The sequence below is a fragment of the Atractosteus spatula genome, chromosome 11 (genome assembly GCF_055471065.1).
Source record: "Atractosteus spatula isolate fAtrSpa1 chromosome 11, fAtrSpa1.hap1, whole genome shotgun sequence".
NCBI lineage: Eukaryota > Metazoa > Chordata > Actinopteri > Semionotiformes > Lepisosteidae > Atractosteus > Atractosteus spatula.
Window position 1 is genome coordinate 48011140 of NC_142716.1, and position 20191 is coordinate 48031330.

The 20191-nt window shown below is 47.1% G+C and overlaps 1 protein-coding gene across 5 annotated transcripts in view; it reads left to right on the forward strand.

Annotated features, from left to right (window-relative positions):
- The first annotated feature begins 3236 nt into the window (after positions 1-3236).
- Positions 3237-20191, forward strand: part of rptor (regulatory associated protein of MTOR, complex 1) — a 142011-nt gene continuing 125056 nt past the window's right edge. For 4 of the 5 annotated variants that reach the window (XM_088928404.1, XM_088928405.1, XM_088928408.1 and 1 more), the window contains exons 1-4: positions 3243-3681; positions 4600-4774; positions 17041-17143; positions 19404-19486. In XM_088928404.1, the coding sequence (XP_088784530.1) occupies positions 4607-4774; positions 17041-17143; positions 19404-19486 (354 nt within the window). In that variant the 5' untranslated portion in view covers positions 3243-3681; positions 4600-4606. Of the gene's footprint in view, positions 3682-4599; positions 4775-17040; positions 17144-19403; positions 19487-20191 lie in introns of all 5 variants that reach the window. The other variant, XM_088928407.1, reaches the window with a different exon arrangement.

The window sequence follows — 20191 nt, forward strand, 5'->3', positions numbered from 1 at the left end:
AATGTCATGCAATCGTGCCCCAGTAAAACCCTTAGAGGGAGCATGCCTTTCTTGAATTGCAATTAAATTATTCCGTTCCAAAATATATTTGGTGCTTGCGTGGGGTAGACTCATATTATTATTCGGATCTAAGATTAGAGATGTCAGACTTTTTTCAGGAGGATCCATCCTCCCCTTGTCCGGGAGGACGAAGGGCGACTGGAGGTTCTGACACACTTCTCACACACCTGACTGCATGATTGGCCATAAGGCCCTGCTTGAGCTGCGGGGTGATTAGTCAATCAGGATTTTGACAGCTCCGCAGTGTGGGTGTGCGTGTGGGCGAGGTGTGCTGGTGAGATTCGAGGAAGAAGTTTCATGGGAACTTTCTGTGCAAATGTTGATCGTAAGATCTTTTAGAAATTAATTCTGTAGTATAAGATTTTGCATCCATTGCTTTCCAACGTACGGTTTCTGCAGGAAGGAGGTAGCTGAACTAGGATTGCGGAAGTCTGAACCCTTTAGCCAAAGAGCTGTGGAAGTGTGGAACAAGCTTCCCAACCAGGATACTTAAGCCAAAACCCTGGCTTATTTAGTGAAATTCTGGGATCAATTACCTGTTTAACAACCTAACAGGCTAGATGGCCTACTGTGCTTTGTAACCTTTCTTATGTTCTTATGCTATTAAAATGAGAGATTTTTTTTCCTATTAGTCTTTGAGACTAATGCAAGACTAATGTCAGTGCAAGCAATTCATTTTATACAGATCTTTTTCTGCTTGAGGTGTCTGTAGTAGCAGGAATCCTGTTTGTGGACAAAACCAATCTCTCAGGCTCGGCTGTGTGTGAGTCGGTGGTTATCCTGTTCATGCCATTTAAATCGAATGATCTCCCCTTATTCAAACAAAAGCCTTTCCTCTCACTTTCTTTGCAACGTCACGTTCAGACGATGTGATTTGGGGAGTTTGGGTAGGATAATATCAGACTTGACATAATACAGATTTGCAGTGAATAACTGCAGCTACAAGACTACGAGAGACTTGACTTACTTTTTACACCCTGCAGCTGTGCTCTGCATACCGATCACTGACTTAGTGTCACTATTGTTCCTTACTCTGGCACAGTGCAGCTGTCCCTGCGGGATTCTGCACAGGTGTGGGTAGGGAATGGAAGAGCTGTGGGGCTCTTTTCTGAGGGCACTTCACCCTCTTGTGCTCGGGTCACATGACAGGAAGAGCCAGACAGGGGCACACAGCGCACAGAGCAAAACAAAACAAAGGAGCCTTAAGAGAGTCCTGTGTTCAGCTTTACTGTGCTGTATCAGAGTAGACTTACAACCAGCAGCTGTATCACCCTGCAACCCATAGCTGGCAGTCCATGGAAGCTCAGCAGGTGTGAGCCTGGCCAGTACCTGGAGAGGAGACCTCCTGGGAAAGCTAAGGCTGCTGCTTAGTGGGGCCAGTAGGGGGTGCTCCCCCTGCAGCCTGTGTGGGTTCAAATGCTCCAGGATAGTGATGGGGACACTGTAGTGTAGTAAAGGCACCATCCAGACATAAAACTGAAGTACTGATTCTCTGGGGCTATTAAGAATACCAGGGCATTTCTCAAAAAGAGTTTTACCCTTGCGTGTTAGGGGTGTTCCCTACCAATAATGCCCATCTATGAACTGGCTTCACTGATCCCCACTGAGAGCTGGTGTGTGGGGAGCGTACTGGTGCACTATGGCGACTGTCGCATCATCCAGGTGGGGCTGCACACTGGTGGAGGGGAGTCCCCATTACCTGTAGAGCGCTTGGAGTGGAGAAAAGCACTATATAAATGTAAGGAATTATTATTACTAGTAGTAGTGACAAAGCACAGGCAGGACTCCTAAACTACGATTTGGACATGGGGCTGCTGTGACAGACCAGAGGAAATGTGTGACGAGCTTAGCAAAACCATGGGACAGCTGCAGAACGGACATGCTGGAGCTTCAGGTGGATTCACTTGTGCATGTCGGCACTTGGGGTTTGTTTCAGCGGTGTCTTTCTCATGCGTTTTCTTTCCCCAGTTGGTCAGGGCCAGTGTAGCCAAGCCTTAAGCTAGCCAAAACCCTAAAATGCTTCTCTGCAGGCTGCCAGGAAGTACGCGAGGGGAAGGAAATGCGTGTGGCACCAAGCTGAATGAGCCCAGTGCAGAAACACGTTGCGTCACATGGATTTCATTCCCCACCCACCAGGCGATTTTATTTTTGGGAGATTCAACACAGGCACTGGGATCAATTCTGAACTGAGAGGAGTCTGCATGTTCTCCTCTGTTCACAAAGCTCTCATCCCATGTCCCTCTTCAGTTTCTGAAGACAAGTTGGCTGTGTTAACTGGCATCTTTAAATTGCCCAGCGCTGGATAGGCATGCGGTCGTCTGCCCTGTGCTTCCACAGTTGGCTCTGAAGTGCGGCACCTCAATGGTGAATGAGGTGGGTCCCATCCTGTATGTACAGTGCTTTGGGCTTCTTCGATATGATGAAAAGTGCTATTAAGAAAATGCTAAGAATGATAATCTATAGTACATATGCTGTATATAGTATACCAGCAGCCATATCACCCTGCAACTCACAACTGGCAACCCACTGAAGCTCACTCAGCAGGTGTGAGCCTGGTCAGTACCTGGATGGGAGACCTCCTGGGAAAAACTAAGGTTGCTGCTGGAAGAGGTGTTAGTGGGGCCAGCAGGGGGTGCTCACCCTGTGGTCTGTGCGGGTCCTAATGCCCCAGTATAGTGAGGGGGACATTATACTGTAAACAGGCGCTGTCCTTCAGATGAGATGTAAAACCGAGGTCCTGACTCTCATTAAAAATCATTAAAAAATCCCAGCGTGTTTCCTGGGATTCCTGGAGCAGGGGTGTAACCTCGGTGTCCTGGCCAAAGTTCCCATTGGCCCTTACCAATCATGGCCTCCTAATAATCCCCATCTATGAATTGGCTTCATTACTCTGCTCTCCTCCCCACTGAGAGCTGGTGTGTGGTGAGCGTTCTGGTGCACTATGGCTGCCGTTGCATCATCAAGGTGGGGGCTGCACATTGGTGGTGGTGGTGGAGGGGATCCCCATTACCTGTAAAACACTTTGAGTGGAGTGTCCAGAAAAGCGCTATATAAGTGTAAGCAATTATTATTATACGTACTATCATCTGTACTGAAAACGCCAGACCGACAGACATGGAGCGCACAATGACTGACTCCCACGCAACAGCCCCTCCCCTTTCGACCGCTGTGCATGCTGGGTCAAGCCGAACATGGCGGCTCCCTTGTGTTTGTGCTGAGATAGTGTCTCTCTGGAGAAACAGACGCGAATTCAGGCTCGGTGCTGTATCAACAACGAGAGAAAGCGCCGACAGGGATATAAACGGCAGTACGAGGCAGTATATTCGGCTGCGACGTCCCTTGCTGGAGCCGGTTAGACCTCGGCGAGGCTCAGGCGGCGAGTCCGTCCGAGAATGGGCCTCTTTTTCAGCCCCTAGCGAGGAGTGGACGAAAGGAGCCCTCGAAAATATTGCCTGGGGACGGAGAGCGGGGGCCTGGGACACGGCAGCAGAGACACCTCGCCAAACGTGTTGAGTTTGCAGAGGAATTGATGCGGGATTTTTGCCTTTCGGCTCTGCCTCTGTTTTGGAAAAAGGACGCCTAATTTTCCCTTTCCCGTGTGAGGGATTGCGGCGAGATAAGGTCCGTGTAATCTACGAACGAAATCATCTCCATTTAAAGGGCTTCTTGTTTTCCTTACTGGCAGATTTCTCTCTTGTGTTTATTTCATTGTTTTACGAGAAGGAAATGACAATCTTGTTTAGTTGTGTTTATTTCGGAACTTGGTGTTCGCGGTAGTGTTAGGTGGTAAGACCGGTAGAAATAAGTATTGTTGATGTAGTTTTTAAAAGACTACGAATATCTCTCTTCCCCTATCAGATCGTTACACATTCTGAATTGTACGCGCGTGTTTGTGTGTTTGGGGGAGGGGGGTGATCATGTGTACTTCCTTCACTGAACTGAAGCCCGAACTGGTGGCTGGCTGTTCAGGTAGTGATACTTGCGTGGCGATGAAGCCGATCACGACATTCCACGCATGTCGGTACACAACCGCAGCCGATTTCGCCTTGTGTATTTGTTGACCCAGTGACATTGTCTAATCTCCACCGTGCACAACACACACATCCTTTCAGACTCTCAGGGCTGTCCGGTCCTGGTCATGGAGGGCCACCCGTGTCTGTGGTTTTTCCTTCCAAGCCCAGCTCTGGTCAAGCTAAACAGTACTTACTGGTGCAAACGAGAGCCTTTACCCTCATGGATAGTTTTGTCACTTGAGAGTCATCATAACTGAGCAGAGATGCAAAACAGAGCTGCAACCCAAGGTGGGTCATGCCAGTGATCACTTGTCTGGCAGGCAGAAAGGCTTTCCTTCATGGTTTTCTCAGGCTCCAGGTCAGGAGTTCACCTGGGTCTTTATCAGCCTCCTCTGCGTCTATTACTAGTGGCTGTTCTGTTAGACAAGAGTGGATCTACTGATTCGCTGACCGGCTACAGTCTCGATGCCGAGGACTGAGCTGCTGTGATGGGGTTGTGCTCTGAGGCGGCCGCTGGTCTTTGCAGGGCCCTGATGAGAATGGACTCGGAGCTGCTTCACTCTCCCGCCGTGGGCCTTGGGGAGGAGGAGGAAGCCGACATGACGGACTGGAACCTGCCGCTGGCCTTCATGAAGAAGCGGCACTGCGAGAAGATCGAGGGCTCCAAGGCGCTGGCCCAGAGCTGGAGGATGAAGGACAGGGTGAGCGCGCGTCTGCCCTCGCGATCGCCGCCGCCGTGGCGGGAATGCCAAACACTCACGGAGCTGACGAGCGTCTTGTCCAAAGCCATGACCCGTCTGCTTCCTGCTTACCCTCAGCCCAGGAACTCGACATGACTATGTTGTGAGTGAGATATGAAGGTACTGCGTCTAGTCATGTGCACTCCCATGTTAGTGAGCACATTCGAGCTGTTTGAAAGCTAAGGGTAGGCACCAAGAATTTTTTGTTCCCTGTCCTTTTTGACCTGAAACCGCAGCACCCAAATATGTCGTCATCTGCATTCTACAAGTGCCAACAGACGTACTCTTTAATTGCAGCAAATCGGATACGTGTCCTTGTTTTCTGGGCATTACTGCCGTTTATTGCGCTGTGAAGCATTCAGTATCGTTCTGAGGCATGGGCGTCGTGTTTCAGTTGTGGGAGATCGGAGCAAGTGAGCAAGTGGGTTTTTAAGGCCCGTGCACATGCTCATAAACAATTGTGTGTACTTGTGGAGAAAGAAGGTTGTGTCGAGCAGTTGCGAGGTGGAATTGGGTCTTTGCATTAGGCTGTCCCATGCACATGATTTATACCTGTTGGTTTTTAATCAGCGTTGCACATTTTCTTGCATGTCTACTGCTCTGTGAATTGGCCACTCTTCTTGAGCACGTTTCTTTTTTTTTTATATGGGAGAGTTGGTTACTTTGCGATGTGTCCTTTACGGTGGACTCTTAACTTACTGTAGGGTTAAGGATTTTGAGTAGTGTCAAGTCAAATTCGCATACTGTCAGATTTTACCTTAAATCCTTATGGAAAAAAAACCTCTTATGGTAATTCAGGATATTAAATTTACTTTAAGTATAAAAATGCTAAATAAAAGTAAATACAAGTAAAATGACTGTATAGGCTCACTAACTACCTCTTGTAGGTGTGCTTGGCTAATTTTTCCGAGTATTTTTTATTTTCCGGAGCAGATCGCATAAAGCTGAGACTGCTTAAATTGAGTCGTCTGTGTTCTGTTCACTGTAAGGAGAGCTGTGGTGTACAGCTTTGAGCTGGGATTTGAGAGCTAGGCAGGCTCCGTCTGCACCACTGGCTGTTTGAAGGGCTGGTGTTCACTTTATCTAGAATGACAGGGTGATCTTTTAAACCTTTTCAGATTAAATATTAAATGTAACATTTGTTTTATGTTATCTAACTTTCAAAAAAATCCAAAGAATTCTCCAAAACAACCAGCAATAACAGAGTAACCGTGGCAGTGGCACCTCTGACCAGATGCAGATCTTTAAGTTTTTTAGTTACATTCAGACAAATCACTCTTTTGTAGCAGCAGGCTTAGAAAATCGGTTACAAGCAGAAAACCTTTGCAAGCCAAACTGGGCTCTGCCTTGTGTGATAAGTGAAATCAGATTTAAGTGTTTTTTTCTTTTAAAACATGATTCATCCTGTTTGTATTGAAGTCATTTATTAACCTTGTTTTTTTACTACACAGCATCCTTGTCTAAATATGATGCGAGCTGGAAGGGAGTAGGGGGCTAAGGGCATTTCTGCTTTGAGCTGTCTTTCGCCGCAGATTTAAAATAAGACAGGCAGCCTTATTTTTAATATAATGCTGCAAAATGTTGAATCCGTTATTTTTTATTAGTTCGGGGCTTTGTGGTTATTTTAGATGATGACTACTTTGTCAATTTATTTGTTTCCAAGCATTAGCTGTGCACTTTGCTATCACCGTGCCCACAGAAGGAGTTGGTGGGATTTCTCTTCAAGCCAGCATGGAGAAACAGACAAGCTGACTTTATTGAAACTGTCATTATTTTTATGAAGGTGTTCTGATCTTTCCTGCAGAACCTGCTTATTTCCTGGCTTTCATCAAGAGGAGGGAAAAAAAATCTGTCACACGTGTTTATAGTCTTTTAGTCGCTTCGTTGATATTTTATAGGTAGGGTTGTTTTTGAAATTTAATCTATTAAAGCTGCTTTGTTTTACATGTAATTAGATGAACTCAGCAAGGGAGGATTCCCTTGTTTAACAGATCCATCACAGCGATAGATGTGAGAAGTTTCAGGAGGAGGTGCTTGCAATCAAAGCAACTTTTGATTTTCGGTATCTCTGGAAATAAAGAGAAAAAAAAGAACAAAGACCAAAGCAGAGAGCAGCAAACGTTTCCAACTTCATCTTCCATTTGGTCTGATCATCAGTTTTCCTTCATCAGATTAGTAATTTTCAAAGCTCTCTTCTGTTTAGCGTCACGTTTAGGACTGTACCCTCTTAGCTTGGGGCTGGTCAAAGGAATAGGAGCATTTTTGTAGAAATACAAATTTGGAACTGAAAGTCATTTTGTATGTCATCCCCATTTTGGACCATCAGTTATTTGATTATTCGTCTGCCCGCTACAGCCCTTGTGCCAGCTCTGGGTGAATGAGGGCCATTTGGCATTTTACACATTGCAAAATCCACAGTGCCTTACAAGAGAGTTCACGTTCGTTGGAGAAGTGATGCTGTTTTCCCCTGCCAAAGCTGCAGGCTCATAGGTACCCAGGATGTCAACCAGCCTGAAGTCCACTCGTGACTCTCCTGTAGGGGAATCCCACTCGCACTTGTTTGATGACAGATCACGGAGCAAACCTGCTTTGCCTGGACAGTGGGTCCCAACATGGTCTCCAGCCCCATTGTCCAGGTGCTTAGGACCTCCAGAAGTGTTTGCAAAGCACTTGCACACAACGTTCTCATTCGCAGGATAGGAGTGAAGGAGCAAGTGTGAGTGAAACCCTGAGCTTGCCACTCGTTAACCCAGAATTGTATTCGCAAAAAATGAGATATAGTTTGTTCGCTGTGATCATGGGTCTTCGGCATGATTTTGTCATTTAGGGGCTTTTGGTGAGGATAACACTGTAGCAGGTCTGAATCTTCTGTCGCTAGCCGGCTGTGAACTACAGCAGGGACTGGTCAGGAGGCTTCAGCAAGTCATCAGAATGTGCGTTCCAGTTTTGTTAAAGGGATTCTTCTTGGCACTTGCTGCCCTCCTGTTCTGCATTAACAAGTTACGGTACCGGTGTACTGAGGCGAGAGCCAGCTTTACAGAAGGGTACACTGCAGGACCGCTGGTGTTGAGTTGCTAATGATGTGTACGGTGTTTAAACGGAGCAAGCGTGGGAAGAGCTGGTTTGCTACCTTACTGCGTAGGAGGAGTGAGAGAGAGAGAGAGAAACCTCACTAGCAAACTAGTAAACCCCCAAAACTTACAGGCTGCAGAAAACTCTTTACTTGAGTGGTATAACTGTTTGTTAAAGGCATGGCAAAAAACATAAAAGCTCAAGCCATTTGTCAGCACATGAATAGCTACAGAATTATTCAGAATTTTAAGAAAGTATATTACTGCTCCACATTCAGCTAGCACTGACAGCCATTTTTGCAGGTCTGGGAAAGTACAGACTTCAAATCTCTTTTGCTCTTTCCTAAGAGGAATGACTCACATGGCTTCTTTTTAAATATGACATGAGAATCCAATAACTCACTTACATAAATCTCCAAACCTGCTGTTTAGAACATGCTATTTGTTTCAGTACAGTAAAGAAAATAAGTTATTTTTTCTTTAAAAGCAAGAACACTTTGTCAACGTGGCAGTTGTTGCTAATGCCGTTGTTCTCCGTGCAAAACTTCCAGGCTTTAATTCGCATTTTATCTGCAGCGCAGCCTTAATGTACCAATGAAGAGCAGAAAAAGTTAAAGAAAGTAAAAGTAACTTCAGCTAAGTCTCAAGTCAAACTTAGAATCTATTTTTCTACACTCTGCAGTGCGCTGTGATTCTGCCCTGTGTCACCCTCTGCTTCAGTCTACGTGCACAAACATCACACATCGGTCACACCTCCAGAGACATGATACACACTGTATGTTGACATTTACTCATTTGAGAGGCGCTTTTATCGAATGCGACTTAAAATCACACTTGATCAGGATGCACGGGGTACGGATAGCAGTGGCATGAAACAACAGTGAAAGCACAGGCCAGAGTAAGCGTGGTGCCAGGATGCTGCATAGTGCCGACGTGTTCCAGTGCTGCTAAGAGAGTAACACAAGAGCCTTGTCAGTCAGCGGGGAGTCAGTCTCGGGCCTCTGGGGTTCAGGTATATCCTGAAGAGAAGGTTAGTCTGTGGTTCTGGCTTGAGCAGAGAACAGTCGGACCCAGCACTGGTAGGCCCTCGGTGCTGGCATGGCCAGTCAGCCAGAGGAAGTGGATCACAGTGCCCTGACGGGTCTGACAATGTTCTGGAGGCCTGCAGTTTCCGCTTGGAGGCCTTGAAGGCTGGACTGCCCTGCCGGCCGCAGCTCCGCGTCCTGGTCATCAGCTGCTGTCCTTGCTTATCTCTGACCCCTGATCAGCAGTCCACCCTGTCCCTTCGGGGTCCTGCTCAAATTGCAGGGCTCGTCAAGCCGAGCCGACGTTTGTCCCCCGGGTGAAAGTCCCGGGTTACTGGGCGGTAGCTCGGGGAGTGGGTGCAGAGCCGTAGGCCTGGCGTGCTGTGGCGTGGAGCGACCTGCAGCCCGTGATCCGCTGCCCGAGGGCGTGGGAGGCAGGTGGAGCAGTGTCGCTCTGTGCCCTGCTGGCCCGCTGGGAGCGGATGCAGTGTAGCAGGAGAGGCGGGATGGGCGTTGGCATCCCTCTCGTCCCACATGGGCCGGAGCCTCCTCCAGTTGGCATCGCGTACCTTGAAGAGCATCTAAAAGAGCTACAGGGCAGTCAGGCGCTTAAACTATATTCCTGGAGAGGTCTTAGGGTTTTCTGAGACTGCTAGGCAAAGGATGTTCTTGTATAGGACCTCATTGAGCACTTAGGAAGAGTCTGAAATAGTTTCTTATGAGCTTGGGTCTGCTCTTTAGTTGTGTTCTGGGGTGGGGTGGCAGTTCTCTAGTCTGTTGTACGGCAGTGGTAGGCAAAGCGCTGCCGCACTGACTTTAGCGCTCTTTGTCTGAATGGTCTGCTTTAAGAGCTGTGGGGATTTTGAAATATGCAATTATGAAAAGAGCCAGAGAGATCGGTGTTTGTGGAAGGATTTTGTACACGGAAGGCCATGTACTTTTCTCTCTTCCCTCCTTACCAATGTGACAAACCAGCCTCAGTCTAACAATCTTGTCTATGAACAAGACCCCAGTCTTTGGCCACATTTCTGCTCTGTTACCTTAGGGCAAACATCCTATCGGCCCTAATAAGGTGAGGCAAGCTGGGAAATGTAGTTTTCCTCCTCTTTGCTCACACCTGGATCTCCAGAATAGAGCTGTTATCTGTCAGGACTGGTTGTGTGGTCACCTGCACATTGTGTGGTCATTGCACACAGTTATTGATCCACTGTGTAATAAAACTCCTGTTGCAAAGCTGTTAAGGTCCCCCTCATATTTTACAGCTTGGAGGCTTGCAATTTGTGAAATAGACTTTAGTTTAGTTCCATTTAAAAACTTATTCACATTTTAAAACCCATTATCTGTTTTTGTGTCGTGCAGTTTGACAGCAAAATAATTCTACTACTGCAAACCACATTCTTTCATTTCACATAACATTTTGTGTTTGGTTTATAGATACCTCTCCAGAATTGAACAGGAATTCTGATTTCTGACCTGAATCTGTTCAAAACGGGAAGTCTCATGAGTTCCCTTAGTACTAGCCATACGTGTAGTTTGACGTGTGTAGTCATAGTCATGTGACTTTTTTAAATTCCCGATTTTACTTTCTGCTTGAGTCTCCCATTCTTCCTTTCTTGGCCCCGAGACCTGCTGCACTGTAAGGCGCTATATAGCACCACCCCATCGCTGTTTGAACCGAGATGTAGTTTTGTGCCACGCGTTATTGCTGTTAACATGGGCAGGAGTTTCCAAGGCTTTGTGGGTACTCCTGCTTTTTATTAGCGAGGTAGTAAAAAAAAAAACAAGCTAATTGTATCTGCAGCTAATAAAAATCCTGGCACGCAGTTGCTTTGAGATCTTTGAGCAGCGACTGGTTTCCAGTGGCATGCCGGCTGTCCCATCGCGTCTCTGATTGAGAACTCCTGCGAGGTGCCCGAACGAGGGTGAGCTGGAGTGGGGAATCGCGGCACCCCATCGGTGACCTCTCCTCCCGTCCAAATCCTTTATTTGCTGTGCGTCCACTGAACGGAATAATCGCTCTCCAGCGATCTGCGGTTGGCTTGCGTTCAGGGAGTAGGTGTGACCGGGGGGACTGTCCATCTCTTCCCAGTCGTCACGGACCTGTGGATACCAGCTCAGCCCGGCTCGTCCCCCTCTTCTGTGTGGCGGCCAGGGAGAGCTGTGCTGTGTGTGGAAGTGGGGACCTGATTCTGTCCTCCTGATATAATAGTAACAAATAATCCTTACACTTATATAGTGCTTTTCTGGACACTCCACTCAAAGTGTTTTATAGGTAATGGGGATCCCCTCCACCAGCACCAGTGTGCAGCCCCACCTGGATGATGTGACAGCAGTGCACCAGAACTCTCACCACACATCAGCTCTCAGTGGGGAGGAGAGCAGAGTGATGAAGCCAGTTCAGAGATGGGGGTTATTAAGATGGGCAGGACAGGAAATGTGAGATGCTGGTGGGGTGGGGGGAGGTGACAGTGCTAGAAAAACAGCTGCTGGAAAGTTCGTCCTTTATTCCTTCAAATCTTTCATTTTAGGAGTGCAGTTCATCTGTGTTTCATTTTTAGGAGATGCAAACCTTGCAAGCTTATTTAGCCGGAGTTTTGCAATCAAAAAATGCAGTGCTGCGCACATTCTTGCTTGCTAGTTCCTCCCGTCCAGGAAGGAAAAGGTGTTTCTTGGGCCTCACTGGTTGTGCGCAGGGAGGGGGTTTGGGAAGATGAGCCTGGGGCTGCCCAGTGTATTCTTCACAGGATCCTGCTGCAGAGAGAGCAGTGTGCCCCCCCTCCCGGGCTAAACCTTTCAGGATTTATAGGATTGTTGGCAATCCACAAAGCAGGAAGACCCTTGTTAAATTTTAATTTTGTTTTGGGCTTCTGTCAGATCAATGAGAGTGGGTCAGATTGATAGCTCAAGCTACCCCACTTGATGAAATGCCTGCAGTTTCCGAGGATCAGCATTGCTCTAGGAGGGCTGCCCTTCCTCCTCTTCCCTCCCCAGTTGAATGCTTTCTCCCTGATCTCACTGCAGTGAGCTCCCTTCTCCGAGAGGAGGGTACAGGATGGGACACTGTCCTTCCTCTCAGCCTCGCACACGATGCCAGCTGGTCTGTGTTGCTTATTAAGAAGTCGAGATATTATTTCCTTTTCGCAAGGTATGTCATGAAGGACCACTCTACTCTAATGTCAACTCTAATACTTATTTTAACCAGTTTTTCTTTCTCATGATGTTGAAAAATCGTACTTTGCTGTGGATTATCATTAATAGAGTTTACTGGGCTGTGGGTAAAACTGCAGTCGTCTATTTACTTGGAATCTGGGCTGCGTTCTGCCTAAATAGGTTTAGAACTCAAAATCTTGTTCACATTTCCATCACGGTATCACATGAAATCCAGCTTTGCAGTATGGGATCAGTGAGCCGCCTTGAATTGAAAGAGCAACACATTGTTTTATTTACAGTTCTGCAGCAGAATCATGCCCCCGAGTTTCAGAGCTTGTGTAACCTGGTTGCTGGGCTAATGCCACCAGTTTCTCAATTTTAGAAACTTCATTTTGCAGTGGTACCTCCGCGGCCTCGACAGTTTAAAGACCTCCGAAGCCAGATTGCACTCTCCCTTTGTTCGCAGTCTTCTTCGCTTGTTTTTTTTTTTAACTTTCTTGGCTGTTAATTCAAGTCTACCGTTGGCGTTCCAAATGGCCTGCACTCTTAAAGCCATGTCAAGTCTAATCATCCAATTGCTTTCTCTGTGTGAATTGGTCTCTAGTTTGTGATTCTTCTGTGCGAATCTGGCTCAGCCAATAAGTGTCTGAGTGTAATTGGTGTCATTTGGTTTATAGCCAGCTAGGAAATTCCTAGAGGATATGCTCTCTACCATGGAATTAAGATAAACCCTGTTTAATTTGGTATCACTGGGACAATTTGCGAGTCTTTAATTATTTGGTTCTCCTTTTATTTTTCTGGATGGAACTGTATCTATTGCAAATTAAGGTCAGAAATTGGACATTATTCTTGCGCAGATAGAGGGATGGTGGGTTCAGATGTCAAGATGTGTTGCATGTGCTTGGTAGAATCGTCAGTGTTTTTTTTTCCCCAAGCATTTGCAGAGAGACTAGTCCACACGCTGCTGGACTTATCCAGGTGTTCCTGAGTCTCGGTGCACTTCTTGATTTTGTAATGTGAACTTGCTTTGGAAGGTAAATGCATTTCTAAATTAAAACGAGCACATAGTGGCGATAGTTTAAATCGGACAACTAATGTGGGTTTTCGGATGCTCTTTCATCGCTGGATTGCATACAGCTGATGGTCAGCTATGACGGGCTTGGCAGCTGCCCGCTCGTTGGTGACCGTCTTCCTCCTCTGCTCTCTGTGGGAGCAGACAGGGAAACGAAATTGCCGGATCAGTTGCTGGTTCCTTCTTCTGGTCCGGTCTGGCTCCCCACTTCCTCTTCTACCAGGGCGGGAGACCGTGATCGTGGCGTGCAACAGGCTTCTTGGCTCTCACCGGTGCTTGTCGACTTGTGGCGACCGGTGCGTTCCTCTTTGTGTTTGACCTGCTGGGCGCGCCGTGGTGCAGACGTACTGGAAGTGGAACTGACTGAGGCTGCCTGCGGGGCGTGCAGTGTTTCTCACACCATCTCTGTGCATCTGATGCGCTGACTATACAAGTCTGGGCAGGGCTGATTATGTAGGGCTTGCCTTTCCTTTGTAAGCATTTGATCCCTTTGACTTTATTTTTGTGTGTTGGTAGCTATTTCTCGGGGGGTCTGTGGGTCAGACAAAGAGGTATCCTTTATACTGCGGGGGGGGGGGCATTTTTGCTTAATGGCTCTGAAAGCTTGGTCACAGCACCTGTAGCGCAGTGTGCTGAAAGGTCAAGGGGGTGGGAAGGTTGCGATGTCATCTCCGGGCTTCCTGAGTGCGCGGGCAGCCTTGTAGGCTGGCGCTCTGTCCCCGGCCTCCGGGCTGTTGCAGCCTTTGCAGTCATCAGTGTGGTCTGCTGCCCCAGGCTGATTGTGCTGAGTGGGGAATCTCCTGGGGTTCCTGCTACAGATAAAACAATTAGGAAGTATTGACTGGCGGAGTGGGAGTCTGATGAGAGGGGGGGCGTGTCCGTGGTAATGAGGGAGGAAGCACTGGAGCCAGGAGTGCTGAGGTTATATAGAGACCTGGGGGTGTCTCTTTTCCACTCTCCACTCTCCTTTTCTCTGTTTGCCTCATCCCCTCTCTGTCTCTACCTCTCAACAGCTTAATATGTCTCTAATGCCTGTGTAAGGAAATGCGCAAGACAGCGCAATGCAGACACTAAAAATGGTGGATAATGTTAATGTCGGAGTTAGCAGTTTGATTTTTAGTAACCGCAGGAAAGCATTATCACCAACATTAGCGATGTGAGAGCACAGCAAAACGCATTTTGTTTTCATCCATGGGATCAGAAGTTACAAGCATTGTTAATTTCTGCTTTGCAATTATTCGTGTTAAGTAAAATAAAACACCAGCCTTAATGCAGATGCAAAGCCCTGGTGCTAAAGCTGTCATGGGTGACTAGTCATTATGCCATTAGTATTGCTTCTGTTTGTTGAATTTCTGCCCTGACTGTTTTATAAGCTGTGGCATTGATCAAAGAAACGCCTCACCAATTACTATCCAGTTCAAACAAATGCAATATTGCACATTTCTGCAAAGTCACTCCCAGTGTCTTGTCCACCTCTGAAGGTTATCCAACTCTGTAGTGCTGAATAGGCACTAACTCAGCTCCAGCTGGAGGCCTGGGCTGAGGAGAAAGTCTCAGAGGCCAGGAAGGTAAAGTTTCTGGCAGGACGGCAACGCTTAATCAGGAATCAATGGATTGGGAGTATTTGCAAAAGTTTGATCACACTTTCTAGAGCTCCTAAAACTTTATTTTCTGTGTTGACAGGTGTCCAGTTGAGGTATTTTAAGAGGTTAGTGTTTGCAGAGACTGAGGTGTCCTGTATTGAGGAAGTGAGATCCATAGTTGTTCCCAGCACTGCTCTGACTGCTGTCAGTTCTGGGTTTTCACTGATGAATAATGGTCTGTTTTGCTGCTGACAGGAATGCAATATTCTGCATATTAGCTAACAGAATGCATCCATCACCAAGAAACAACAATAATAAAAACTATTCTTAGACAGACGGTTTTACTGCAGATTATGATGGGGCTCATCTCTTCTTCACTCACTCTGTTTCCACTGGATCACAACTAAAACAACTTTTGAGTTTCCTCTTCTGGCTCGAGCTAAAATAAGGCTGCAGCGCGGTCTTTAGAAGAGGAAGAATTTCAGAAGTTCGTGTCCTGTAAATCTAAAATCAGGCCTGGTGAGCTCACATGTTGTGGGAGACAGGACAGCATTTTTTGAGATGATTAAAAAAAAAAGACGTTTTATAAAAAGCGCCACATGTGCTGTGAAACACATGGATTGAAATGTATGGGAACTGAAATAAAATCCAGGACAGTACCTGTTCATGCTGACTCGAAATAGTAGCTTCTCCCGGTGCAGAAACAGAATGCTTTCCTGTCAGTCTGCCTCTTGCCCACGCACTCCATCGCGTTCAAGTGCTGTGATAGAGGCTCTGAGAAAGTTAACTTTCTTTGCAATCTGGGACGCAGTGTTGTCGAGAACCAGTGCCAACTTTCTGGAGGGGTTCTGTAGAGCAGCGGTGCGGACTCCTGCTCTGCTGCCCCGCTTGGCGGCCGGAGCGCGTCGCGTGCCCCCCTCCTGCAGCGGTGGTGGAGCCGCGGCACGCGCCCTGGTTAGTCGGGGCTCTGCTCTTGCAAAAGTGTCGCCTGGCCTGCAGCCAGGCGGGGTGTGTCGGCCCACCCGTGATCGATCGGCGTTCCTGATCCCGTTAATGTGTTTATCTGACCCAGGGTTCCCTGCTCTCTGCGCAGTCTGCATTGGTAAGCGCAACACGGCTCTGATTTCTCATCCTGTCCCCTCTCCAGTTTTTCAGCCATTTACCTCCTTCATGTGCAGCACGCGCGCTACTGTTCAGTAGCTGGAACCGCAGCTAAAACGCAACCGAATGAGAAACTGGGTGGCGTTTTTTTTGGCTTGTAGCCCTTGGCGCCTGCAACCCACTAGAATTGCGTCTGCTGATTTAAAAAAAAGTCCCAACCACAGGCAGCGACTCGTGGATCACCAACATAGTGAGCAAGGGGACCCCTCCTGAAAGTAAAATGTGAGCAAGTGTGCCAGTGATGGATTTGGCACCCCAAAAATATATTGGCTGAAATATTTGGTCTTGGGAGTCGGGGGCTCTCCGGCTGAAAGGTTTTTCTGTCAAAGAAAAATACAGAAGCATCCCCCAAAAATAAAAATCATTTTATTTAATTCCCCTTCATAAACTTTTGTGCATCTAATGCTCTAGGCCTTGCAGTTTCTAGCAGGATTCAATCAAGAGGAGCCAGATACTGTCAGCATCGCTCATGTAGGTGCAGTCCAGCAGCAGAAACGTGCAGCATGTGACTGAACTTCCCCAAGAGCGTGGAGGCCATTGCCTGGAGCTGCTGCTGGCTCAGTAATGAATCTTGGTCAGATGCTGTTAATGAATCAAAACAGAGTTTAAGATTAAAACATTTCTGAGCCTTAATGTTCTTAATGTCTTTATCAATCACCTGTATGACAGCAGACAACAGGAGGATGTGGGCTGGCTCCTCCAGGAAGTGTTCTTAAAGGCTTGCATAGCAGTGATGTGTGATGCTGATGATTGTCTGTTATTTCAAGGAGAAAAAAAAAAGGATTTTTTTTAATCCAGAAAAAGAGGAAAAGACAGAACTCTGAAGGTTTTTGCACAGTTTTAATTTAATTTGTTTTGTTTTGCGATGCTAGCTATATCGCTGATTTTATTCAATTCCTTCTGCCTGCATTAACTTGGTAATTGGCTCATGTGTGTTTTTTTTCCCAATCGAGGCAAATAAAAGGCTGCTTTTCTAATTAGAAAATCTTTAAGGAAGCACCTTAGGTGGCTTATTCATTTCCACGTGTGCAGGGTGTACCCAGTTAGTTCAGATGTGGGTCTAAATGAAATCAATGCTAGTGGCACAGTGCTTTATACAAGCCATTGAGCAGCAGCAGCAGCGGTGGTGGTGTGACTGTTCAGACCTTGTGCTGTATGCTTGCAGATGAAGACGGTGAGCGTGGCGCTGGTGCTGTGCCTGAACGTGGGGGTCGACCCTCCAGATGTGGTGAAGACGTCTCCCTGCGCCAGGCTGGAGTGCTGGATTGGTGAGGCCCTTCCTTCCCTCCTGTCCTCTCCTCCCTCTTTCACTGCTGCAGTCTCTCCCTCCCTTTTCCTCTTGCTCTTTCTCCGTGTTCATTCCCAGCTCCACAGCTCCCTGTTTCCCATTCTTTTTCTCCCCTTTAGCGGCACTGATTCCCTTTGAGTAATTTGATCAGAAACCTCCAGGAAAGCAAAGTGACACAGGTCCGATACAAATCGTCCATTTGTCTGTGTGATCGCGCTACAAGCAGACGAGCCAGCCTGTGCTATTTCCCCAGCTGCGGCACAGTAATCATTCTGCCTTGTTTCCTCCTTTTAGTGAGGAAAATAAACAGCCTCAGTGAAGCTTGATGTTTTCAGACATCGAATAGAATATTATTATTATTATTTTTATTATTATAATTGCTTACACTTATGTTCAAACAGCAGGAGCAGAGCTGGTAATTTACAGCACTCACGGCCTGCACTAGATGGTTATAATAATAATAATTGCTTACACTTATATAGCGCTTTTCTGGACACTCCACTCAAAGCGCTTTACAGGTAATGGGGATCCCCTCCACCACCACCACCAATGTGCAGCCCCACCTGGATGATGCGCCAGTACTCTCATCACACACCAGCTCTCAGTGGGGAGGAGAGCAGAGTGATAAAGCCAGTTCATAGATGTGGATTATTAGGAGGCCATGATTGGTAAGGGCCAATGGGAAATTTGGCCAGGACACTAGGGTAACACCCCTACTCTTTTCGAGAAATTCCCTGGGATTTTTAATGATCACAGAGAGTCAGGACCTCGGTTTTACGTCTCATCCGAAGGACGGGGTCTGTTTACAGTATAGTATCCCCATCACTATACTGGGACATTAGGACCCACACAGACTGCAGGGTGAGCACCCCAAACTGGCTCCACTAACACCTCTTCCAGCAGCAACTTTAGTTTTTCCCAGGAGGTCTCGCATCCCGGTACTGGCCAGGCTCACACCTGCTGAGCTTCAGTGGGCTGCCAGATGTGAGTTGCAGAGTGATATGGCTGCTGGCTTTGGAGAATATCCAAAGAGTTCTGAAAAAAAGCACAATACTTTAGGGGGACGTGGAGGGAAACATGTTTTGTTTCGGCCTTGAAAATATTGCAATTCAATAAAAGTTGTTTCTCAAAAAAGAAAATAATACTCAAGTTGGGTGCACCACTTTTTTACAATTAGTCATGTCCTTCCGTTTGGTCACTGTAACAGCTTCTTTATGGGCCTAATAACATCCGCAATTTTACACTTCCTGGTGGAAAGAAAGCTTGTACTTTGCTTAGTGAATCTTGGCCTTTTGCACTTAGACTGAAGGGGTCTTTAGTTACCACTGGATCCCTCTTGTAACAGCCTAAAAATAATTATACATAACACACTCCTAAAATATATGTACCCCTGCAGTGATGGTGTGAGGCATCAGAGACCCAGGCAGGTTGAAACTGACATTTGCAGTCGGGTTTTCCATCAGTGTAGACTCAGTAAATGCATAGGAATTATGTCATTGAGAACAGGGGACACTTTCTCAATGTAGTGGAAAGGTAGTGGGTGTCTGGAAAAAGCTGCCAGGTTGTTTGGTTTGTGCAGATTCCTGGGAACCTTCGAAAAAGCAGCAGGGTGATGGTCTGCTCTCGTCTGTAACCTTCTTAAGTTCTTACGACTGCATGGATTGAAAGCTCCTGAGTCTTTCTCCCTTGCTGGTCTGCCCTTATTCGATCTGATATTTACCAGATAAATATCACGGAGGGCTCTCGCTCTCTGTGCCCTCTGACCTGTGTGTGGTGCAGAGCGGGAGCAGTCTGTACAGCACTTCCTGGACGAAGGAGCAGTAGCCTTACGTGGGGGCCTGCTTTTCCTCTCTCACTAATGAACTCATTAATCTATCATTAATTATCCATTACCCAAGAAGACTTTACTGCCAAAGTCCCATAATTATGCCAGGCAGCAACTCGTCAGGACGGGGTAGCGGAAGATCTGAAGAATGTCGCAGCACAAAACCGAGATCTCGCCCCGAAAACCAAACAGAAGCCACCCCAATTTTTCCGTCCTCTTTGGGGGGGGAAAAAGTCATCTTTTGTAGACTGTAGTAAAAGCGTAGCGCAGTGTAGTGCCGCACAGTGAGACGGGGGTAAAAGCAGGGTAAAGAGAGGAGACTGTGGTAAATGCATGGTAAAGATGCTGTACAGGTCTAGAGGGGTAGCTATTGACCTTGACCTGAATGGTGAGTAATACTGGCTTTCTTTTGCAGACCCGCTGTCTATGAGCCCACAGAAGGCACTGGAGACCATTGGGGCCAACCTCCAGAAACAGTATGAGAACTGGCAGCCCAGGGTAAGGACCTGCTTTTTCTAGGAGTTAGTGGAGGCACCAGGGGTGTGAAGACTGAAGAGGGGCCAGACTGCCGGGTTCAGGGCAGAGTTCATCAGCCCTCCTCCTTGTTCCTTATTTTATCATAAAGCTGAGAAGGGACCTAAAAGATTTCAGAGGGAAGTGCTGACTAAAGACAGATCATCTTATAATGGACAAAGCAGACGGCTTTATTTCTTAAATATGAAATTTCTGTCTTTATTTCTGTCACTGTTTAAAAGTGACCACACTTTTTTCTGTTTAAAAACCACACTTGAATTCCTGGTTTTAAATTTAAATCTTCGCTCCTCCGACTCTTCGTGGTGGCTTTTGCGTCTCCTAAGCATGTGCACTCAGGTGTGTGGATCATGTGTCCCCGTGTGCATTATGTTCAGCGTTACATGGTGTAGCGTTAGTCATAGTCACACTGACTTTGGTGGTCCTGTGAGGAAGTGAGGAGGCCGTGCATGGCGTGCGTGTCAGTCTCTGTCAAGGCATGCTGGTTTCTGCTGGCTAGAACAGGCAACTCTTTCACAAAACACAATGCAGTGCAGTGCGGAGAGATGGAACCTCATCCGCATAGCTGTTCATGTGGGCTGGAGCCACATTCCACTTTCCGGCACGTGCCGCTCCGCCCCCCCCCCCCCCACCTCACCTCCTCCTCTTTCCTTTATTCCTCAACATCAGAAG